Below are 22,374 nucleotides of genomic sequence, written 5' to 3'. Positions count from 1 at the left end.
ACTGAAAGTGTGCTCCTTCTAAAAGATACCCTGTAATACACATATCCCAGAAAGTCTGGTCTCTGACGAAGTTTCAAAAGGTTAAAACATTTAGTTTCTTTTAGGTTGTTGTCTTGTGGAAGTGGATATAAGTATGTATCTGTGTCAAAAAAATGTGGCGTTATTAAGGAATGTAACAGGACAGGTCTTTAAAATTCTAAGCGCTGAGCGAAGGACCGATGAATTGAAACATGTTTTAGCAATCATATTACAGCTATGAATATTGTTTAACAATACTCTCATAGAAGTAGGCCAACAAAATGACAACATGAGCTAATATTTTTTTATGGTAGTAAGAGTTTTCTACATAAATCAGGATTTCTGGAGCCAAATTTCCCTCACTTGCCCTTGGCTTATGAATTAATCTATTCTCAGTGACCAGGAAACTGCTCTTCTGAAAGAATTCATAAAAAGCCACAAATATAGCAAGGGAAGAAAAACACAACACAAACAGGTGCAGCCACCATGCAAACATTTTGCATGTTCCAGACATTTTCCAACATATGAGCACGTATTAAAGCAAAATTAAAAGTATATGTCACTGTACTTGCTTGCTAGAGGTTAGCGGGTGATTTCCTAGACAAGCAGATCAACGATATCACTGATATGTAATGCTGTAATCAGCATCCCGTGATACAGTTGGAGATCTATCAATTTGGAGAAAGGCTTACTTTCAGATTACAAGGTGGGGGGTACACAACCTATCTAATATGTTTCACTGATGGTTCCTTTCTGAGCCTTTCCAACCTCAATCTGCATCTAACAAAAGCTAAACTAAGGTTAAAAGCTACACATATACTTGCAAATTGGAATAAAGGACCGCTAGCAAAAGGAGTTATGAGTTCCTCAAATTACCCAGGAGCTAATTTCTCTAATAGCATGTCTTTCACCAAAACAAACACCAGCATACAGTTCATTGCGTGGTATTAGCACCACTAGGGAAAAGACAGCACTGGTTTAGCATCTCTTTACCCACATAGGGTTTGCGTATCCTTCAGCACAGTGAGAATCCGGAACACACCCCCTTATCTGTTAAGGAAATAATTTTCAGTCTCCCATGCAACTTCTGAACAAGGAGCAGGACTGACCCTCACTCTAATACCACTTAAACACTTCAGTTTTAAGTTATGGCTCTGTCAAGCTACATTAACAAATCAGTGGCTTGGAAACAGTAGACAGAGTATGTAATGTCTGCAGTCCCGTGCTTTGTAGTATTTTGCCAAAAAGGGAGCGATTAGTGTATCGCTCACAAACACACCGACTCACTTCTTTAAATTTTACTTCATTTCCAAAAGAGCTTCCAAACTGAAGACTATATGAATGAGCTCGGAGAAGCAGCGCTACGCTGCGCTCCTAATGATTCAAATTGTAAAAGTATGGTGTCCCAAAACTCTTTATTTATGGGGAAGGCAGATTTACATAATCCTCATCCCTTTCTCTTCAGACCTGGACAATTGATAGGAAACTCAGAGCTGTTAATTTCTACAGTTAATCTTAACGGTTGATTTTATGCCTTGCAAATGTTTTTCTAAAGCGTTAGAGTAAACAGAACACTAGACTGTTGTTGATTTAAGTGATTATACATACTTTTTCCCATCCAAAGGATTATTTACTAAGGCAACAAACTGAAAACGAATTAAAGAGTACTCCTTTTTATTCACGGCAGAGTTCACCCACGGAATTCATTGCTACAGGATATTATCAAAGCTAACACTGCTGCTCATAATTAAAGATGTAAAAGAAATTAAGATACGGAATAGCAACCTTAATGTGACGTTCATGTTTTACAACCACCTACTTGAGACGGGAAATGGACAGGTAAGACTCTCAGGAGAGAAGTGCATTAATTCAACCACATCCTGAAGGTAATACATCAAAGGACATGCTTCTAACAAATGCACCAAAATAAAGATATTATATAATTCAACTTGTGGACTTTTTTTTTTTTTAATGTTCAAAATCTTAAGCTGGTTTATCTGACAAAATAACCCCCAGTATACCAGTTTCTGCCAGTACACTCATATTCCTGCCAGCAACACCTGCACTTTTTCTGAAAACTTCTTATCTGCACGCTGGCAGCTTCTGACCTGCTCAGCTTCAGAGACCTGTCAAGACAACAGCACGAAGACCTGTGATCACCACAAAAGTAATGTTACAGCAAACTTTTACCCCTGGAAAACAAAGCTGGATTGATTTAGTTACAAATACTGATCGATTTGCTGCAGCACAGAAAAAAACAAACCAACCCCAAAGACTCGCTATACAGCCTTTTACTAGCTTAGCAAGTCGTACTTCAGCATCTTTAGAACCGCATAAAGATATTACAAAGGCTTGTACAATCTACTTGACTACAAAGACTCCTTCACTAATTAGCAATTGCTAGCATCGTTCTTCATGACAGAAAGCAAACAGGCCGTTTCTTAGAGTGCTGCAGTCCGACGTGAGAAAGCAGTTGCTGATGTTCTTCAAGTACATTATCCTCGAAATAAGACACTGCAGCTTCACAAGGGCTAGCATTTCAACATGAAAAGAGAAAAGAGATGTCAAGAAGAAAAGCCGGAGTGCAAACATCCAGGAGCGTTACACGGATGTGAAAAAGATTTTACTGTTACGAAGGGGCACATCATTTGAAGTCCCTCTCAGACGCGATCCGTTTAATATTGCCTTCCAAGAGTCCTTCTAGCACCACCAGCCATTCTGAAGTTGGTCTGCTTTTGACAGCATTTGCAACTCCAACAGACATGCTGGTAAAGCTGCACCACAAAATTATTTCAGTGCTTAGTGGTTAAAATCGTTGCACTCTGTCCCCCCAGCCCGCTGTCTAAGAATTTTTGTTTCCCACATTTCTGGGCTTCTAGGAAATTACCTGAAATCAAAGAGCACTGTGGCTATACATGTACAGGTGCAACAAGAGTACCATTCTTCTCCTTGACCTCCCTCAGAAAAAATGAGTTACCTGTTCCCAAAACACACAACAGTTCTGTCATTTCATGCTATGATTTGACTGCTCCGATTAAAAAACCAGATCTACAGCTCAGTGTTGTACCTGTAGTTTAAAAGACCGAAAGGGAATTCCACGCGTGACATGACTTGCAACCGATACCCGTGAGCTCCAGCACTACAAACAAAGCATCCAAACGCTTTCCGGTTCCTACAGTCACCAGGCCAGTTGTCCACTTTCTCCAAGTAACTCTCTCCAATCAACTGCCTCCCACTGATTTCCATTCCCAAGTTCAATACTGCCTGTGGAATGAGTTACCTTCCGGGCAAGCCCTAAGCCCTGCAAATGTATAGGTTCTGGCTTTATCTCATCTTCACCATTAAGCGGATTCAAACCCCTTAACAGAACGGTTCGGATAAATAAGCAGAGGTGGTAAGAACTTAAGGAGAGACGTTTTATTCCCATTTTTTGTAGGATGCCTCTTTAAATAGAGTTTCCCAGCCTGTGTGCTAGGGGGAAGCAGAGGCAGTCAACCTGAGATGGCTATTACAGAAGAGATGGAGCACCCTGCCTGCAGGCGACTGCTGCCTCCCCGCTCTCTCCAAAACACTTTTCTCTGGATCTTAATTGACCTAAGATGGAAGCCACAGAGACTGAAATGACATTTGCTTTCTGCGCACAAGAAAAATCTAACCCTATGCCTACGAGCCTGGAAAATGTTGCTCCAGCAAGGTTGTATATATTTCTTCCCCTTGACACCTTTCACCTGCTCCCATTGAACTAGGAAAAACTTCCTTTAATAAAAGAAGCCAGATAAATTTCTAAAGCATTTGAAGAGGGGAAGGAAACCTAACAGCCATTTTAGGATCTCTTGTGCAAACTGGCATCCAAGTTTGTTTTGTGGGTTTTTTTAGCATGCTACCCATTAAGGGGTTCCTAGACTTTTTGTTGCTGTGACTAACACTTTTATGAGTGTTTTGGGACAACAACAGAGTTTTAAAACATAACGGGAAGTCTCTGTGAATCTCCCTCATGCTGGTCCCTATCATTCTTCTCAGTACATCACGATAAATATTCCCCAGTGCCACTATAATGACAAAAAAGAAAAAAGTTTAACCTTTCTTTGCCTTCTTTTCAGTAACTAACCAATTTCAGAGCATACCAAGCAGCGCTCTCACTGACTATCGTGAAATTCGTTTCAACTTTAAGAATATGTCAGAGGTTTTTAGTGAGTATGTATACACACACATCCACACGTGTGTACTGTTACTGTCACATGCAATGTCACTACGCAAATTGCCCTCTCGTCCGAACCGTCCTGCAGCACAATTTGCTTTGTCATCACCTTGACATCACCTGTACAGACGGGCACATAAAAATCATTCAGTCGCCTGAAAACCACAACAAAATGTCGTATTTTACCACCATTTTTGAACAGTTATCTCCAGTGAAATCAATGACAAGTACCCAAAAAACTAATAATCCAAGCACGGCACGGTTCACTGTCTCCACAGACTTGCCTTAATATTACAGAGTCGTCCAACTTTATCTATAGAAAACGTGACTAGCAATAGTTTAACACATCAAAACATATAGGGAGGTATTGGATTCTGAAACACTCTTTAAAACACATGATTTTAACAGCATTTTAATACCTGCTAATGTAGTAATGCAGATATTTCCCCTCCAAAGTTTTCAACAATACTAGTTAATTTGGGGATAAAAGTCACAGAGCAGCCAAGCCTGTTGGAATCTACCTTTTCCTTGCAAGGCAGAACAAGGACCTCAGTCCCTCCGAGGAACTTGCAACAACTGAATATACCTGGTTTTGAAAATACTCTGTATGCTTTAAAAAAATATTCTCTGTAGCACATTGTTTATATCCTGAAGAGATGATCGCTCTGATTCATTCGGTATCATTCTGATGAATCACAGTCACTGAAAGGAGAAATAAAAGCAACTCCCGCTATTTGCCAGGAGTTCAAAGACTTGGCTTGAAGAAACAAGTGAAAACTTCCGACTAACATCTGAACTCTGTCACCTACAAAACCTCTGAAGTATTTTCTTTTTACCTGCCATCACTTACCAAACACTGATACCTGTGCTCACCCTCTCAAAAAAAAAAAAAAAAAAACCAAACCAAAAACCAAACCAAACAAAAAAAAAAAGCAACAAAAAACCCCCAACTTTCTAGAAGTTCCTACAATTCTTACTTCAGAGTCAAAATTCAGGAGTTCAGAAAGCAAGTGTAACTTGTCGGAAGCACTCGGGCCAGGCAGCTACTTCACTGAAGCTTCTTTGCTGGTAACACACAAGCCAGCAGCATCAGTCAAAAAACCAGAGAAAGCTGTTCTCTCTAAGCATTTTTTTTTTCCCCCCAGCATCCCATTTGAAAATAATAATATTTTGCTTAAAAGAAAATTAATGAATTGTGTGTGAAGTAAAACAATTGGAAGCAGAATAATTAAAAATTGTTATGAAGTGATGTAAACCGCAGCTTTGTGGTTCAAGTTTTTATAAACCAAAGAAAGCAATTAGCAAAAGATTGTTCTGATGCCTTATGTCAGAGAGACAAATCACGTTTTGCATGTTTCAAGTTCAGATGAGTTATGAAGAGAGACAGGTTCATGCCAGGGCTCAAACTTTAAAAAAACAAAACACAAAAAGCCCGCTTCCCACCTCCAGTGCCAAAAGCTCCCTCTCCTCCATTTTAGTATTTGTTTTTTCACCATTGTACTACTATGATACAGGAAAATACCACATTGCAGTAATCTCACTAAAAAAAAAAAAAAAAAGAACAACAAATCCAATTCTCTCTGGTTTACTGCAGAACACAAGACTTCATTTTCAAGGAAGTTTCACATTACTCTGAGCTATCGTTTAAGCTCCAGGTTCGCAACAGACTGAACATAAGATTTTATCATGAAAATAACATGATGGTGGATCAACTTTGAAGTCATAAGCCCACAGTCAGCTTTTCAATCTCCAAAGTCTTTCGTTTTACGCATGTTAAATTTCCTGTCTTCAGCAGACGCTCAAGACACGTCATTCTTGAGCTATAAATGGATACATCTAGGCTTACCTGCACAAGATTACACTCTTCAGTGCTACAGATCTGATCCTAAAAAATTCTTATAAGGAATTGTGTTATCTCAGTTACGTGGTCCTAATCAATGCTTGGAAAGTACTTCATACGAGCAAAGATAACTAGCGTTAGTATTAAATTTTACTTGCTTTTAAAAAAAAGTATATTATTATACTATAAAGTATACTAAAGTATGAAGGATTTAAAGCATTAACCATTTCTAAAGTATTTAAAGAAATCATCTTTCAGCTTAGCGGATGCATTATTTTTAACAAGTTTGCCACAGCTGCCATAGTCCTCCACACACCTCCTCAGGGCTCTCCAACCTTGTTACTTTCTACTCTTAGAAACAGAAAAGCAAATCATACCACGATGAGAAACTAGAGTAACCTACCTAGCATTTTAAAATCACACACACAGAGATTCTGAACCAAAAGAACAACTCTGCGTTTCCACCCTTTTGGCACTGCCGGACGCATTTACTGCTCAGACAGGGGCAGGAGACACAAGGCATCACTCTGCATCCTCGTGGCAGCTTTTCAGCTGCGGATGTAACCTCACCGTAAGTCATACAAAAAACATCACCCTGATATATGAACTCTAAAAAGCCTTTTTCCAGAAGCCCACAAAACACTTTCTTGATGCCTTGGAAAGGAGGAGAGCATTGGCTCAGAGATAACTCAGGTGCGGATGGAAGAGAAGTGGAGAAGTGAAGCAGCCTGAACTAGGTTTCACCCCAGTGAGAACTCTGCTAACAGCTTGTAGAGGGGAAAAGAACAACACCTACAGACACAGTAAATTAAGCTAAGAGAAAAGATGTTTGTTCATTTACTGATTCCTCTCTCAAATCCAACTGAATAAGATCACTGGGTCCAAAACCAAAAGCTCCGCAGCGGGATTTCTTTTTCATACTCAATACGGGAAGTCCCTCCTTCAGGTTTTATGTTTCGATTAACCTTCAATTAATAAGATTTATGACCATAAGCAATTCATGACAACATCAGTTCTCATCTGTGGAGATACTACTGCAATGCGAAAATACCTCTGCATTACTAAATATCAGGAACCAGGACAGCAAAACAGTTTTATCTGACTTGTTTTGATACAGAAAGAGTTTGGCAAGAACCAGAGTGAGCACCTTGAAGAACAATACCAGCACTATTCCAGTATCACAGCTATATATTATGTTATTAGGAATAGTATAAACAAATTCCACCTGAACACGACCTATTTTCTAGAATTTTCCCTTCTCCCCACGTGTCTTTTCAGCAAAATCATCCTCATCCATAACCCAAACATCTTTCACAAGACTAAAGAAAACACTGACGGAGCCCAACAGGTTTCAAACAAGGGGTGCCCTGTACCCAGCACTGAAAGACCTGCCTGGTACCACCACCCCTTGGCCTCGAGGGCAACCTGCTGCCAGCCACATCCACCACCACCCAGCTCCTCCACACACAGCATTCCCACAAACCACCAAGGCACTGACACCAGATTGCACAGGGATGGCCTCAAAGCAGGCGGGGGCCCTCACCTGCTGCCATGGGCCTGGGGAAATACGGCCTCCCCAGACCCAGCGGTGGCCATCAAGTGCAGGGCTAGGCACCTGCAGAGGGACCACAGGCTTTGGAAGGCGCAGAAAGCGGGTGTAAGCACTGGTGATGGGCTGGAAAGCTGCCTCCATCTCACCCTTCGTACAACCCCGCTAACAGCACTCACCACACCACCTCAACCAAAGCAACGGGGGGGAAAAGCGCATTTTCACTGCCAGTCCATGAAAACAAACGGGGCTGCACACCACAGGGCACCAGGGAGCGGCCTGGGTCCCACACGCCTCTGGCGGGGCTGAGGATAGGGTCCATGTCCTCATTCCCGGAGAAGTCGGAGGCAGTGGAGGGCACCTGGATCGAGAGCGTCTGCGACCTTCAGGCACGGCAGAGGGAAGATGCTGAGATCGAGCGGCGTTGGCCAGGCCACCACGGGGCTTGTCAAGGGCAAAGCCCTGGGAAGTCTGCGTGTTTCGGGGGGCCGCTGGGCAGCCCTGTCCTGGGAGGCCAGGAAGGGGACCGGGAAGGGGCTGGCGGCGGCCGGGACCGTCCCGGCAGCCCCGCGGCGGCCGCGCAAAGTACAGCCGGCACCGCTCCGCCGCCCGCGGAGGATGCGCGGCGCGGGGCTGACCGCCGAGGGGTTTCTTTCCGCGCCCTGCGGGGAGTGGGCACCATCCCCGACCCCCGCTTTCCCTCCTCCCGCCCCGCAGGCCCCCACCGCCCCGCCAGGCACCAGCCCCGGCCCCGGCCGCGCCGCCCTCCGCAACCGCGGCTTTCGAGGCGAGCCCGTCGTCCTACCGACCTAACGAGCGATCGTTGCTTCTTCAGACTTTTATTTTCAAACTGTGCGGAGGGCACGGATTAATATTAACATATTCACCCACGGCTGGACACCGCAGTCCTCCATCCAAAAATAATTCCCTTCTTGGATGGCCGCCTGCTAAGTAACGCGATTTAATAAACTGAAATTTCTCTCTCAAAAGGAGAAAAATCTCCCTCCTGAAAAACCTCCGTAAATTAGAGAGCCGCTCCTTCCCAAACACGCTCACTCCTCGCTTTTACAAAGTACCCCCGAACCCCCAACAAGACAGATGAACCAAAATGCCCGGAGGGCTGAATCCTCCTCTCTCTCACGCCTTCCCCGAGGGTGCGGGGCGACGCGGGGCACGGGAGCCAGCGGCAGTTTTTCCTGAGCGAGGAACCGCGGAGCCCCGCACTCCGCTGCGCGCCCCGCCGCTGCGGCAGCGAGCGGAGCCCCCGCCACACGTGCGAACCCCGCACCCCCAGAGAGGACAGCAACAAAAAAACCCGCCTAATAACAACAAATACGTAAGAAATAAAGGGTGAGCTGCGAAGTTTAAAAGTTTCTTGGGGAAAGAGAGGAACGCGGGAGCAGCCGCGAGGAAGGAGAGCGCAGCATCCCCCAAGCCGGGCGGCGAGGACGGTCCTGCGGCCCCCGGGACGCGCAACCCACCGACGGAGGGAGGGAGGTAGGGACGTACCGGCAGTCAGGCACACGGGCAGGAGCAGCCGGAAGGTGAGCCCGCACACCACCTCGGTGGCCATCGCGGCGGGGCGGGGGTCGCGGCCGGCCGGCCGGCCGGAGAGCCGTCCCTCTCTGCGCGCCGCCACCTCCGCTTTTAGATCCGCCCGTGCACGGAGCCGCCGCGCCGGCGGAGCATCGCCCGTCCCCCCGCCTCGCCTCGCCTCGCCTCCGCCGCGCCGCCTCACGCCTCCCGCCGCATCCCGGCGGCTGCCCGTGCCACCAGCGCCTCGCCGCGCCGCGCCCCCCGGGCCGGGGCACGCACACACGCACACACGCACACACACACACACACACACACACACACGCCCGCCCCCTCGGGGCTCCCCCCACCGCCCTCCGCCGGCAGCGCGGAGCGGAGCAGGCAGCCCCCCAGCTCCGCCGCTCCCGGGTCGGCCCAGCCGGCGGCAGCCCCGCGCCCCGCCCCGCCGCCAGGGGGCCGGGCGCTCGCTGCCTGCTCCTGCCCCCCCCCCCCAACCCCCCTTGGGACCGTCCTGCCACTGCGCTGTCGCCCCCCCCCCGTTCTGCACTTAGAGCTTTCCCGTTTTCCTTAACCCTTCTTTTCGTGTTGGTCTTTGGGTGTTTTTTTTTACTGGAATATATATATATTTTTTTAACCTGATTTTTTAAAAATTACTATTATTTTTCACTTAATTTTTTGTTGGTTTATTTTGTGTTGTTTGTTGTTTGTTTTTTTTTTTTTCCTGGAGCGGACAACCAGTTTTCTCCAATTGCTTCATTTCCCGGCCCAGGTTTCAGCAGCGCGTTTAGGTCCACCAGAAAGTTGTCGCCTGGAAAAAAAAAAAAAAAAAAAGAAAAAAAGAAAAAAAAGAAAAAAGTAGATCTGCGGTGGCTGGAATGTGTTTGACTTTTCTGGAAAGCTATTTTACCCGTTAAAATATGGTGCTGGTTAGAAAGGGCTGTGGGTTTAAAGGGGCAGTTTCAAGGCTCAGCTGGTGCATCCCTGGTGCGAGCGCTGGATAAACCTAATAGTTTGGGTTGAAATGGTGATGCTGTAAAATAGAAAGTTGTGCATGTTGATATTAATACAAGTAAAAGCCCATTTAGTCTTCGGCAGCACACCGCAATCGTTCCTGCTTAAACCAGGCAAGTTTAGACAGAACGTCCTCTTGGCGGGGACAGTGCTGGAAAGAACTTGTGGCTCTCGTGCGAGATCTGGAGCAGGGGAAAGCGGGAATAGCGACCTTGTAGCCCTCAACGGGAATTCTCAGCACTTCTTCTGGGTGAAGGACCTCATCCAGTCCTACTTCAAACCTAAGAAGTCTTAGATTTGCTCTTGAAGTCCTGCCTTTTTTACTCTTGTGATTACTTAAGCACCCTTTGCTTTAAAAAAAAAAAAAATAATAATTTTTATCTCCCTGTTGCAGAGAAAAATGTTTGCAAACTTGAGTGTGACTCACAGGAAAATACAAAGGGCCTTTTAAAGAAAAAGGAAAATCTTTGTGTTTTGGGGGTCCAAATGGCATGTGTTGAGCCATGTGGATATCCAATTTTTGTTTTATGAATAATGGCAAATTATTCAGATAGTCAAATACTATATAACAGGCTCACTGACTCTGACATTAGAATATCTAGAAAGTAAAGAACTCCAGACTTACATGCATGAAAATTCTCAGGAAAGCTAAGAAAAATCAGCTACAGATGCTAATTCAATACGCCTAACAAGTCCATTAAAAGGAGCCATATCACAAAGGACCCATATCATGAAATCCTAAGCCTCCGAGGAAGAAGTACCATCCTTTCCCACTCGGACATGAGCGTGCGCATGGAGTTTAAACGTAACATCTGTCTGCCTCAACAGAGATGGTAACGCAGCCCCCGTCCCAGCAGGATGAATGTGACAACTCAGTGGCGGGGCACAGCCTGGGGACATCGCTCCCTCCCTTCCTGCAGTCAGGCCCGGTGCAGCTCATCCGGACCATCTGGACACTGAACCAAGCCCGGATACGTGATTCTCAGTCTTCTGGTGTAGGCTTCTGTATGCATCCATCTTTGGGAATATGCTGAGTGATCGTGTTTGCAGGTGGTAAAATGCTAGGATCCGGTAGTACTTAATCTGCTAATGAAGTATCTGATCAGCCCAGGGGAAAGTCAACCCCGGCATTGTTTTAAGACCGCGGGATCTGTCTCAGAAACTCAGAGTTACTAAGGAAGCTCCCTTTGCCTTACAGGCTACAAAGCAAGCAGTTAATAGGAGTGACCTGTATGTGTAGGACACATGCATGGCTGAAATATTCTGTGCACTTTGGCAGCACCTTTTCAGATACGATCGGGGTTTTTTATTCAGTCATTCAGATTCACTAAAGCAAGGATAAAGTATTTATTACTTTTATAGTACAGCTACCAAATTGTTTTCTTTCCGAAGCACCGATTTTTATTCTAACGTTTGGGAAATACTTAGCCAGTTTTCAATACTTACCTTTCCTAAGGTATGAAAAGCGGAGTTAAAAATACATGTATTGAGTGGCTCCTTACCTTCTGCCAGACTGCTCATCTGCTGCAAAATCTGTGCAGCCGCAGTGCCACCTTTTGGCTAAAACGTCTTTCGCGTGAATGGCAACATTTCTTCCTCACAGCCGCCGGGAGTTAACTGTTTGCATACACATACTTTTGAAAGAACAACGAGAGAGACATCCATCGTCCAACCATACCTCTGTAGTGATAAGAAATGTAAAAAAAAAACCCACGTGTACACCTTCTGTAGTTCAGCTGTTGACAGGAACGGTAAATGCATTAACCTGAAAATTGGAGGAGCGCTATTAGCCAGCATGGAAACAATAAAGCATAGGACTCTGACTGAAATAGGTAATGCAGAAAGAGAAACTGAATTAATGGGGAAAGCATCTGTTGAATTAAGTGTATATAATAGAGAACAACATGTGGAGGACAGCCAGGAGTTTACTTAGCTAGTACCAGTTTTGCAAGTGACATAAAAAGCAGTTTGAATATAAAGCAGGAGGGCTGTTTCTTCCCTAAGGGCATACAACTTAGTGAAATCCCACTTGTGGACCATACAGTTCTTGTCTTTCCCTCTGCAAACCAGAGGAAAATTCCAGGCTGTGCAAGCAGACACAGCAATCTCACCACCTACCAGCATTTCTTTCCCTTCTTTTCAACCACCAGGATCGATCGATCGATCGATCGATCGATCTATCACACACACACACACACCCCCACCCCCACCCACACCCACACCCCCACCCACACCCACACACCCCCACCCACCCATCACCAGGTGTGTAACACCCCACCTCAGGTGAAAACATTTCGGCAGTGGGGAAGTTGAGGAGGCCTTAATGAAGAGAGGGAAGCGGAATAGAAGAAACAAACTTCAGCTGTGAAGAGATTTGCTCCACCTCACCTTGTCACCTTTCCTGTGGCAATAACTTGTGGGAATTTTGGAAAAACATTATTCCTGCTTCATCCAATATGCAAAACCAGTTGCAGTTAATAGAGTTCAGAGGCCAAGAGAGTTACCGGGGGAAAAAAAAATCCAGAATATATTGTATCACCAATTCTGTTAGGTAGAACATTAGAACTGCTGATGGAAATTAACTGTGTTGACCTGACTGACTGTCCAAAATATCACTGTTCAGAAACTTCTTCTAATTGCCTCATCTATCTTATTTGTTTTTCGGTTTGAATCATGAACTCATGGCAATGTTCTGACACCCACAGACTTGGGATAACATAAACAAGGGCTTGTGTATGGATAAATATATATATATATACACACACACACGTACATATATACACACTCACACAATCCATACAGTTGTTGAGCTCCATAAATGAGTGCTAAACTAGCTGAAGAAATAAAACTCCCCTATACAAAGAAGCGTCAAGGCATTAAGTCCCATTGAAAGGCAGGAGAAGTTACTGAAGCCTTTTCAGGGCAATCACTGCTATACAAAGCTGGATTATATTTGTTATTCTTCCACTATGAGAGTCCTGCTTCGGGGACCTGCGGGGAAGGAAATGGCTTTAACATATACAGTGATGATTAACTAGTGGGCTGTGTCTCTTGATCCATGCTCCATAAGACTACACGAAAACATCCTGCTCCTCTTACCTGTTCTGGAAGTCCCCTCCTGCTCAGCCCTGTCAGCAGCTGGGGGAGCAGCCTGCAGCGGCCCACCAGGAGTCAAGCGATTCAGTTTTTCGACTTAGTTCACATCCAGCTCTGACTGAAGCTGTTATTGTTCACTTCCAGCATGAAGTCAGCTAAGCTTCACAATAACATTCAAGTTCAGTTCTGGTTCAAGAGAAGTTAAAAAAAAAACAGTTCAAGTTGCCTTTTGGTTCAGAGTCAGTTTAACTCCCCAGTACCAGCAGTATTCAGTAACTATTTTATCGTCTTAAACGATGAGCCTGTCTTGCCTTACGATACGGAAATTCATTCCACTCAAATCTATGCTGAGTAGGCATCCTTAGAAATTTTCAGCTGCCCCAGCAAAGCAGGAAATTTTCCTAGGAGCCTCCAAATTTCCCCCATGCTTCATTTATCTTCCATTCATTAATCCATAATTTCACCACTCATTTCAGCTGAGTTAGAACCGGGCACAAGGTTTGCAGAAAACTTTCTAAAATCAGATGCATTACTAAAGGTCTGATTGTGGTCCCCTCCTAGCCTTTGGTAATCTTCACCATTCATGTCACAGACGGTCTAGAATTTTTTGTCTTGCACAGTGAATATCTATTTATAGAAACCTTTGTTGACTGCTGGTCTTGTTCCGCTGGATTTTGCAATCTGATCAATGAGGAGGCATCAAAGCATTATCGTCTTTACCTGAGAATAATTTTAAAAGCAATAGGAGATATCTGTTACATACTTCTTTCTAGTTTAGTCACATTTCGTAAGACATCGAACTGGGCAGAATCCAAACGGTATGTTAAGGCATCATTAACTTTAGCTGCAATTAGAAAGGAAATCTTTTCCTGACTCCTGAACACTTCCACATATATGAGAAATGAATCGTTAGGAGCAGCATTCGTAATGAGTGATAAGAAAAACAGAATTGTCTAGTGGTCAGTGCAGAGGACTAACAAAACAGAGCTGCTGACTGAACTGATGGAAAGACATCCCCGAGCTCCTCCCGCATGCATCATGCGGCTGAATCAATAATACAGGAAAGCTCTTTGAGATCCATTAACAAGAGGGTAGACAAGGCGAAAGGAAAGTGGGATCTTCTCATGGAGCTGTGACATTACATACCTGTGAATTTACTCATATCAGGAGCAAATTTTAGCAATTATACATGAATTAGTTTGCTCCTTTCACATCAAGTAAGTTTCAGCAGATGAACCACTGTTTTGTTTAGTTGCAAGTTTGTTTTCTTGGTGGAATAGGAAATATAGGATAGCTTCCACAGCGAAGGATTATTAGTACTATTAATAATTTTGAATTAGATTATTAGTATTTTAAGATTTCTGGGACAAATTATGACAGGAAATGTTAAGCATCACTCCTCAGTAGTGGAAAAAAAAAGCAGGAAAAAGAATTCTAATTCAGCGTGCGTGGTTACCTGCCTGTGTGTAATCACATTTTACATTGAAAGACTTTTGAAAAAGATTATCTGAAATCAGAAAGGGTTGTCCAATAAACAATGAACTATGAATTTTTCCCTGCATGTTAAGAGTCCAAACATGAGCAGACTCTCAAATAACAAACAGGCATGTCACATAATTAAAACTGTCTAGTATAAGAACATAGCTTGTCAAGATTAATTTTCAATCTGAAAAAAACACAAGTGATAAACTTCCTACTCGTCACTGAATAAAAATTAACCATTTAGGGCATTTGTTAAATACATTTACATTTTAAGTATAGTTTCAAGAAAGTTTTAAAACAAGTCTGGAATAATGACATAAAACACAGTTCTTCTTGGTTATGCTCTGTAAGTGGGATTATTGGTCTGACTCTGGCTAATTACAAAGAGATCATAAAGTGTGCGCTGAAACGAAGCGGTTCCAAGACAGTCCTACGCAAATCGTTGTAAACACGCAGCTATGCAACAGATCTGAGCTAGCTGGAATAAAAACATAAAACATTGCTCTGGACTCCTTTGGTGTAATGGCTGTCAACTTTGCTCTGCTGGGGTGGTGATATGAGTTACATTCGGTTTAGTAGCCAGGGGAGAGACGGGCCTTTGCATCACAGAAGCACGGTCGCAATTTACACTTCTGCTGGCGGCATCAGCTCAGAGCGACGAGAAATGAGGCTGAGCAGATCCCAAAACACACTGGACCAAAACCAGAATTCTCCGCGGAGCAGTATAGCAGTAAAATAATAGATTTATTACCCAAGTGAAAGAGCAGACGTCGCTGCACACACCTGTGTTTCAGCCAGAACTCCTTCCTCCAGCTGAGCCTACGCAATCAAGGAAACCACGAACTCCTCCAGGTCCTTAGTTCAGATCCAGTTTAAGCCGACTGTGACTGAAATACACCATCCCTGACAGCTGGACAGTGGGCAGGCATGTCCCGAAAACACTCTTCCTCACTCACTCATGCCTCGAAGGCAGGGGGCACCCCCTTTTCATGGGACAACGAATGCCTCCAGCCTGACCCCAGTCTGTTTTCAGTTTCCCTACATTTCTTCCACCTCACTCTGCCTTGCCTTTCTGCAGAGCCTACTATTGGAACACTCCCTCCCCAAAAGGACTGGAGAAGCACATCCTCTCCCTTTTTTTTCCTTTAAATGGACACTGAAAAAAAGTCATAGAATCATAGAATCGCTGAGGTTGGAAGGGACCTTTAAGATCATCAAGTCCAACCATTAACTTACCCTGACAAAAAACACTTCTAAACCATGTCCCTAAGTGCCCCATCTACCCTTTTTTTAAACACCTCCAGGGATGGTGAATCCACCACCTCCCCGGGCAGCCTATTCCAATGTTTAATAACCCTTTCAGTGAAAAAATGTTTCCTAATATCCAATCTAAACCTCCCCTGATATAACTTGAACCCGTTTCCTCTTGTCCTATCACTTGTCACCAGCGAGAAGCCGTCAGCCCCCATCTCTCCACAGCCTCCTTTCAGGTAGTTGTAGAGGGTGATAAGGTCTCCCCTCAGCCTCCTCTTCTCCAGGCAAGTCCTTCCAAATCCCATCTGCATTGTTACCACATCTTCGGCAGCCTCAAGCAGCTCCGCAACGTTAAGGAAGCAGACAGGAGTTTTGGGTTGGAAAGGGGAGTCGCTCCGGCAGGACTCTGCTAGGAAAGCTGCTGCCCTTTCTTAGTGCTTTGGCATGACCCATGCCCATCCCCTAACAGCTGAGCAGACACACAGCCCTTCCCCTCTCCCCCTTTCTTAATTTTATGTCCCTGGGGTATAAAGCTCCTTGAGAGAAGCCCTTAGCAGCTAAAGGAGAAACTAGGCTCGGAGGAGAGGGGCAAAATGAGGCAGAGAAGGGAAGGAAATGGTTTTGTGCACACACACAGGTGTGTGTTTCATCCCTGTAAGGGGTAGGAAAGAGGGAGTCGAGGAGAAGTAGGAGGAAGTCAGCTGATGAATAGCTCCAGGCAAGAGAGAGAATACCTGGCAGGGTTGCTCCGTACAACAGTGTACATTTAAAAATAATTTTTAAATCTAACACATTTGGATAGGAGTATCTGTCCCCAGAGCAACCAGCAACGGAAAAACAAGTACCAATAATTTTCCATTCCAATGACCAGTGCTATAATTAGATAATAATGCTAGAAATTTAGTCCACTTTGAGGTGAAAGGGGAAAGGCATGCATGCTGCCTGACAGCTCAAGGAGGAAAAATAAAAAACACCACTCTGTTAATTCATTTGTGGGGACTGTTTTGGAGGTCAGACAGACATCTCTTTAGCAGTGAAAATTCAGCAACTCCAAAGAATTATCGCTGAACTAAGGAGAGAGCTTCAAGCCGAGCTCTCAGAATTCCTGCTACACCAAGGGCTGGACAGCTAGCCTCTGCTCACATCCTTGATGACCTGGGGAACGGGCATGGACTGCAAACTCTGCTCCAAGCCAAGGAGTCAAAGCTGGCAAAAGGCGAACACATCATGCCTCTGCTTGTAACACATCTGTTTCATGGCACAAGAGGAGAAGTTTGTCCTAGAAAAACACTACGTTAATTCATAAGAGAAAGAGCGCCACTGGAAAAGGAATATAAAACTTATGCAGCACATGACTAGAGTGCACAGGATGGAATCCTAAGTAATATTTGTGTTTCAGAAAAGCTCAATTCTAACTCTTCATTCAGACACCGGTTTGATTCAGCATTGCATTATAGACTAAAAAATAAAAATGCAAAGAACCTAAATATTTGTTCCTTTGCTCTGGGGTACAAACTGAGTTTTAGATGTGGAATTGATGCAGGCATGTGACCAAAAAAAATATTTTGGATCCTGCATAGGCATCCCCAAACTGGTTCCATTAAACAAACAAAAAAACCCAGTAGACTTTTAGATGCAGCCCTATTTGTAGTGTTTTGCAATGGTAACACATGGAAGTTCTTTTCACAGCTTCTGAGTCTTTGGGATCATTATCCAGAGAGGTAAAAATTTCCATTTGCATTATGGAGAGAGCATAAACAAAAAGTTTTGGAATCTGTTCTGGGAATAGATCCTTTAAGCTAAGTATTGAGGACTTGTACCTACCCAGGTAATTCTTATTATGTTATCCCATTAACTCTGTATTTTTCTTTTCCAGTTGTGTTCTGCACTCAAAATTACCAAAATCTATCTGAAAAGAAGACAATAGTAACTGAACACACTGTTGGATCTGCCCAGGAGAACTGGAAATGCATTTTTTAATATGGCAAGAGGATTCAATTTGTGTGTACGATCTGTGATCACTCACACCAGGGTCGAGTCCATCTCCAGAGGAGCACAAGGGGCTCCACAGTATCAGATCCAAATGTTGTCATGCAGCTCTCTGATGTGGGATTTATAAACCAATTGCTTGGGTTGGTTTTTTTCCCTCTGCAGAGAGGTGTGCTGGGATCCAGGCAACACATGTGTGACAGATCCGTGAGGCATCTGCCTGCTAGTGGCAAGAACAGTAACAATGCAGGCACAAGTTGTTGCATCTGTCCTGCTCGTACAGGGCTTGTGTAGGTGGTTCCCAGCCCCAAAACACACCTGCAGCATCAGCAGCGAGGCCAAAGGATCTGCACCGCTACACTTTCCCAGGTGCTTGTGCTGCTGCACGAACCCCTGCCCACGTGGTGACTTGATTGATTATTGAAATGGGCACATGTACAGATTAGATCTGTGGTAAGTTTTACATATGAAGGCCCTACGTATATTTTCATCACTCAACTTGGGAGACCAGCCTTCCAATAAAGTTAACAGAGAACTGCAGGCACCTCCAGAGGGCAACCCAGAGCATAAAATTAGATGGCAGCTGGGCTCCTATTTTGGGAGTGATGGATTTTTCCCTGAAGAAGCTCACCTCTTCCTCCACTGACTCCTTAGCAAGGCTGAAGTGATGACAGCGAGGGCCCTTCCTGGGTTACATGCCCATTAGAGGCCCTTATGGACAGCAGGGCCGTAGGGCAGCAGGCTGCCAGGACTCCCCAGCTCCTACATGCAGTAGCATCCTGTGCAGTAAGGTTTTCCATCATTAGACTAGAGCCCTAAATACCCGACATTAGGCTGTGCAAACATGCCCTTTGCATCCCTGCCTCTCCTTGGCCAACTCAGTTCAGCTGGAAAGAGAATTCAGCACATCCGTCATGGAAAATGCAACAGTGGAGGGCAACAGGTTATGATCAGCCCAGAGCAACATACACAGTTTAGTTTGGATTAAGGGAATTCCTGAATTTAGAGCGATCTATCTTATAGTGGAAAATTAAGCTCAGTGGCACAGCATTATCAAGGGTGTATTTCACCTGGGCAGCCGAGCTGACAACTATAATTTTTGCAAAACTCTGCATAGACTTTCTGCAGATTGCAAATGGTCAACATCCCATTGGTGAATCTCGTCATGTAATTTACATTCATTTCTTCTACACGTTCATAAAAATCCTGACCAATTATGAAGAGCACAGTGAAATTTTAACTAAAGATCAGTTCTAATACTCTGTCCCTTCCCTAACACGTTTCCTTCAGAAGAGAGGCAAAAGCAATTTAAAAAAAGAAGTTCTTACTGCTGTAATACCGTGACTAGAAAGACAAAACAAAAAAGCCAAAGTGAGGAATGCCTATAAAAATAAAAAGTCACATTTTACTACTGTCATTTTGTGGTATATTTTTATTTCCACGAGGAGGGACTTGTTCGAGCATAAGGCTAAATCTTACACTTGATCACCTTAACCAGGGTGATAAAAATGTGTTGGCTTTTGTAGTTGAGGGACACAAAAGTGTAAGCCAGCCTAAACGCTATCACTAGCTCTCTTGGACTCTGAAGTGCAAATAACCAAGTATGAGTGGGCTGGATGTAGGATTTGACCTAGACCTGGAACTGGTGCCTCTGCACTTCACTGCTGCCTTCCATTACAGCAAGTTATCTGGCTCAACCACTCTGAGCCTGAAGTGAGAATGAGTTGCTTCAAATCTCACACAAAGCAGAGGCAGAGCTGAGCTTTATCCTTCTAGGGACAAGGCAGGAAGATCTACTCCTTCCCCTTCCATTAACTCCTCCTGTCCCTTGCACTTACAAGTATACTTGAGAAAGGAAAACCCTTTCCCCTTCTTCAAATCCCTTCTATGTATTTGCAAAATACCCACAAACAGTTTTGCAGTGTTATGTTCCAGGCTGTTCTCCTCTCACTATTTTCCATACCCATATCAAAGTGGCTTCTGTTTATTTCCAAACAGAGTACAGAACTAAAAACTCATGGAGGAGGATAGGAACTTTTTGGTTGGGATCAAATTTTTTATTAAACATATGGTGCATGTCTCTTTGCAGATGAAAACATACTAGATAAGAGGAATGACCTTCAGTTTCTATATAATGTTTTCCATTATTCTCTCCTGTCTGCTTTGTTTTGAAGCTTCCTCCTTGCAAGAAAATCTTTTACAAAGACAGTAATCAAATGGCTCGTTGCAAAACTTGTTAACGGACCAAAACGCTGTGAAATGCTTCAAAAGCATCTTTTCATAATAAAACAGCTATTATCAATATAAAACTCATGGCTAGTATAGGTATTAAACCACAACTGTGGGGGAAACATCAGTTCTCTTACTTAAAAATGTACTTGTAAAGCAGTCTAAATATAGGAAGTGAATTCCCTATGAACCATGTTTGGTTTGTACTTTCCCTGCATACAGACTGGAGTATTTAGTGAAACACGTGGCTTCTAAATTCGTGCTGAGCTTTTAGATCCCAGTGTTTACTATTACCTGAGTGTAAGAAAGTCATGAGCCGCATACTCAAGGCTTAGGTGCAATTTTTAGGAGCAAATTGTTGTCTAAGAAACAAACTGCTCAAACTGCAGGGGCAGCAATCATTGCAGTCTTTTTTGTATGTCTGTGTGAAATACGTATCACCTCAGAGACATTGCATATCTAGGAGGGGAGCACGGCATTCATCACGTCTGCAGTAACGTGGCTTGTGGCAAATGTCTCTGAGTTTCCCCTTTTCTCCTTCCTACCAGTCTCCTGCACCCAACTGAGACCTGCAGCTAACGCCCACCCAAAATGGAGCTGCCAACCCGTAAGGCATGCAGGTAGCACATTTGAGAGAGCAGAGTCCTCAGATCGGAGTTCAAGCCCCAGGCAAACAGCTCAGTGCAGCTGTGCCTCTCCATGATGAGCTGCTGCAATACGGCACAAAAGCTGCTAACGTGATCAGCAGTCACACTGTACGGGCCATGCTCGGACCAGGGCTGCTGGATCCAGTGTTACAGGAAAAGTTACATTTATATTCTTGCAGCACTTGTACTCGGAGACCATCTAGTCAAGATCACAAGACGGGAATGGTTTAGCCTTGACATCACTGGCAATTCTAAAATTGAAAAGGGTTTGTTGTTTTTCTCCCTCCCTTAGAGAATTATTCCCAATATTTTTAAGGAACTGTCATTTCCTGCAAAATAATGTTTATGGTGGCAGGCTCTCAGTCTTTCGGGTGTTTTTTTTTTTCACAGGGTTATTATTTATTGTAGCTGTTCTTTGTTCTCTGTTTTTTCCTGACTTTCAGCAGGGCTGCCCCATGCCTTTCAAAACTGCAGAGATTTTACAGTAGAGTCGCTCAGAGTCATTTCAATCTATTTAAACGAATGCTGAAAATGCCATCAAACTTTGGTGTCCATTTTAAAGAGACTGCAAGATGAACATCAAAGGAAGAGGATGTTCATATTATTACCCCTTTCCACGCCCTCATCTTCCCCTCCGAAAGCACTGAGCCTTAAAGCAGCTCCGTGCCATGGGCATGTTCGTTTAAACCAACGCAGTCTGTGAAACCACGCTTAGCTGCCTTTCAGTTTGCTGCTTTTCCTTAGATCTTCCCATAGCCACCCCACGTCCTGATCACCATTAGGTCCATACAGATGGGTAGCATTCAAGCGACACACATTCGAAATGGAAAAAAAAAAAAAAGGAAAGAAAAAAAGGAAGATGCTGAGGACATTGACGTAACATAATAGATTCCTGTTACCGCGTGGCTTAGTTCCACCTCGACCTCATGTCTTTTGCATGAAGCTGCTGCCCAGTTTTACACGTAAGGCAATCACACAATATCAGAATTTAGATCTAGGCCTAAATTTCCTTGAAGGAACTTATATGAGCATGCCAGGTTAATCCTGAGAAGAAAGCAGCCGACTACACGAACGTGCTTCGGAGAACAAGGAGCTGCCTCGGCATTTTCAAACCTTCTAGGCTGCAAAAGCAGCAAGAGGAAATTATTTGACCTGTTCACCCTCTTCATTAGTACCGCACTTTCCAATGGCTGGATAAAACTCTAAGAATCGCTTATGGTGGCAAAACATGTACAATTTAGTAATGCAGTTTGTGGTAACCAAAAGGAAATCCCATGACAACAATGACTTCAGGGAACAGGTTATGGCTCAAAGAGATGAAAGAAAGGAATGAAAGACGCAAGTTCTGCACTTGCCCCAGGAGATAAAACATTCACCAAAAGCGCATTGTGACCAGCGACCTACTGAGGCCCAGATACCAAGTGCATTGGGTCATGAAAGGTGCTGACAGCATCTCCCCAGAATGTGGAGTTAGGGGGAACATAGGCATAATATTCTGCTAAGTTTTTACTAGGAAACGCAGAGACAG

At 44.1% G+C, this 22,374-nt stretch overlaps 1 protein-coding gene and 1 long non-coding RNA gene across 12 annotated transcripts in view; both read right to left on the bottom strand.

Moving 5' to 3' along the window:
- PIEZO2 (piezo type mechanosensitive ion channel component 2) overlaps nt 1–9,333 on the bottom strand; it is a 321,861-nt gene extending 312,528 nt beyond the window's left edge. For 7 of the 11 annotated variants that reach the window (XM_074576624.1, XM_074576616.1, XM_074576622.1 and 4 more), the window contains exon 1: nt 9,115–9,327. In XM_074576624.1, the coding sequence (XP_074432725.1) occupies nt 9,115–9,178 (64 nt within the window). In that variant the 5' untranslated portion in view covers nt 9,179–9,327. Of the gene's footprint in view, nt 1–9,114 lie in introns of all 11 variants that reach the window. The other 4 variants (XM_074576617.1, XM_074576620.1, XM_074576627.1 and 1 more) reach the window with 2 other exon arrangements.
- Nucleotides 9,334–9,673: 340 nt separating this feature from the next.
- LOC141738402 (uncharacterized) lies at nt 9,674–12,636 on the bottom strand. The gene is made up of 3 exons (XR_012585381.1): nt 12,538–12,636; nt 11,652–11,829; nt 9,674–9,946 (listed from the first exon to the last, which is right to left on the bottom strand). It is a non-coding gene; the product is annotated as an uncharacterized LOC141738402 (long non-coding RNA).
- Between the last annotated feature and the right edge of the window lie 9,738 nt (nt 12,637–22,374).

The sequence above is a fragment of the Larus michahellis genome, chromosome 2, assembly GCF_964199755.1.
Source record: "Larus michahellis chromosome 2, bLarMic1.1, whole genome shotgun sequence".
Classification (NCBI taxonomy): domain Eukaryota; kingdom Metazoa; phylum Chordata; class Aves; order Charadriiformes; family Laridae; genus Larus; species Larus michahellis.
The sequence above is the reverse complement of the archived record's forward strand: the minus strand, read 5'-3'. Positions and strand labels throughout refer to the sequence as shown.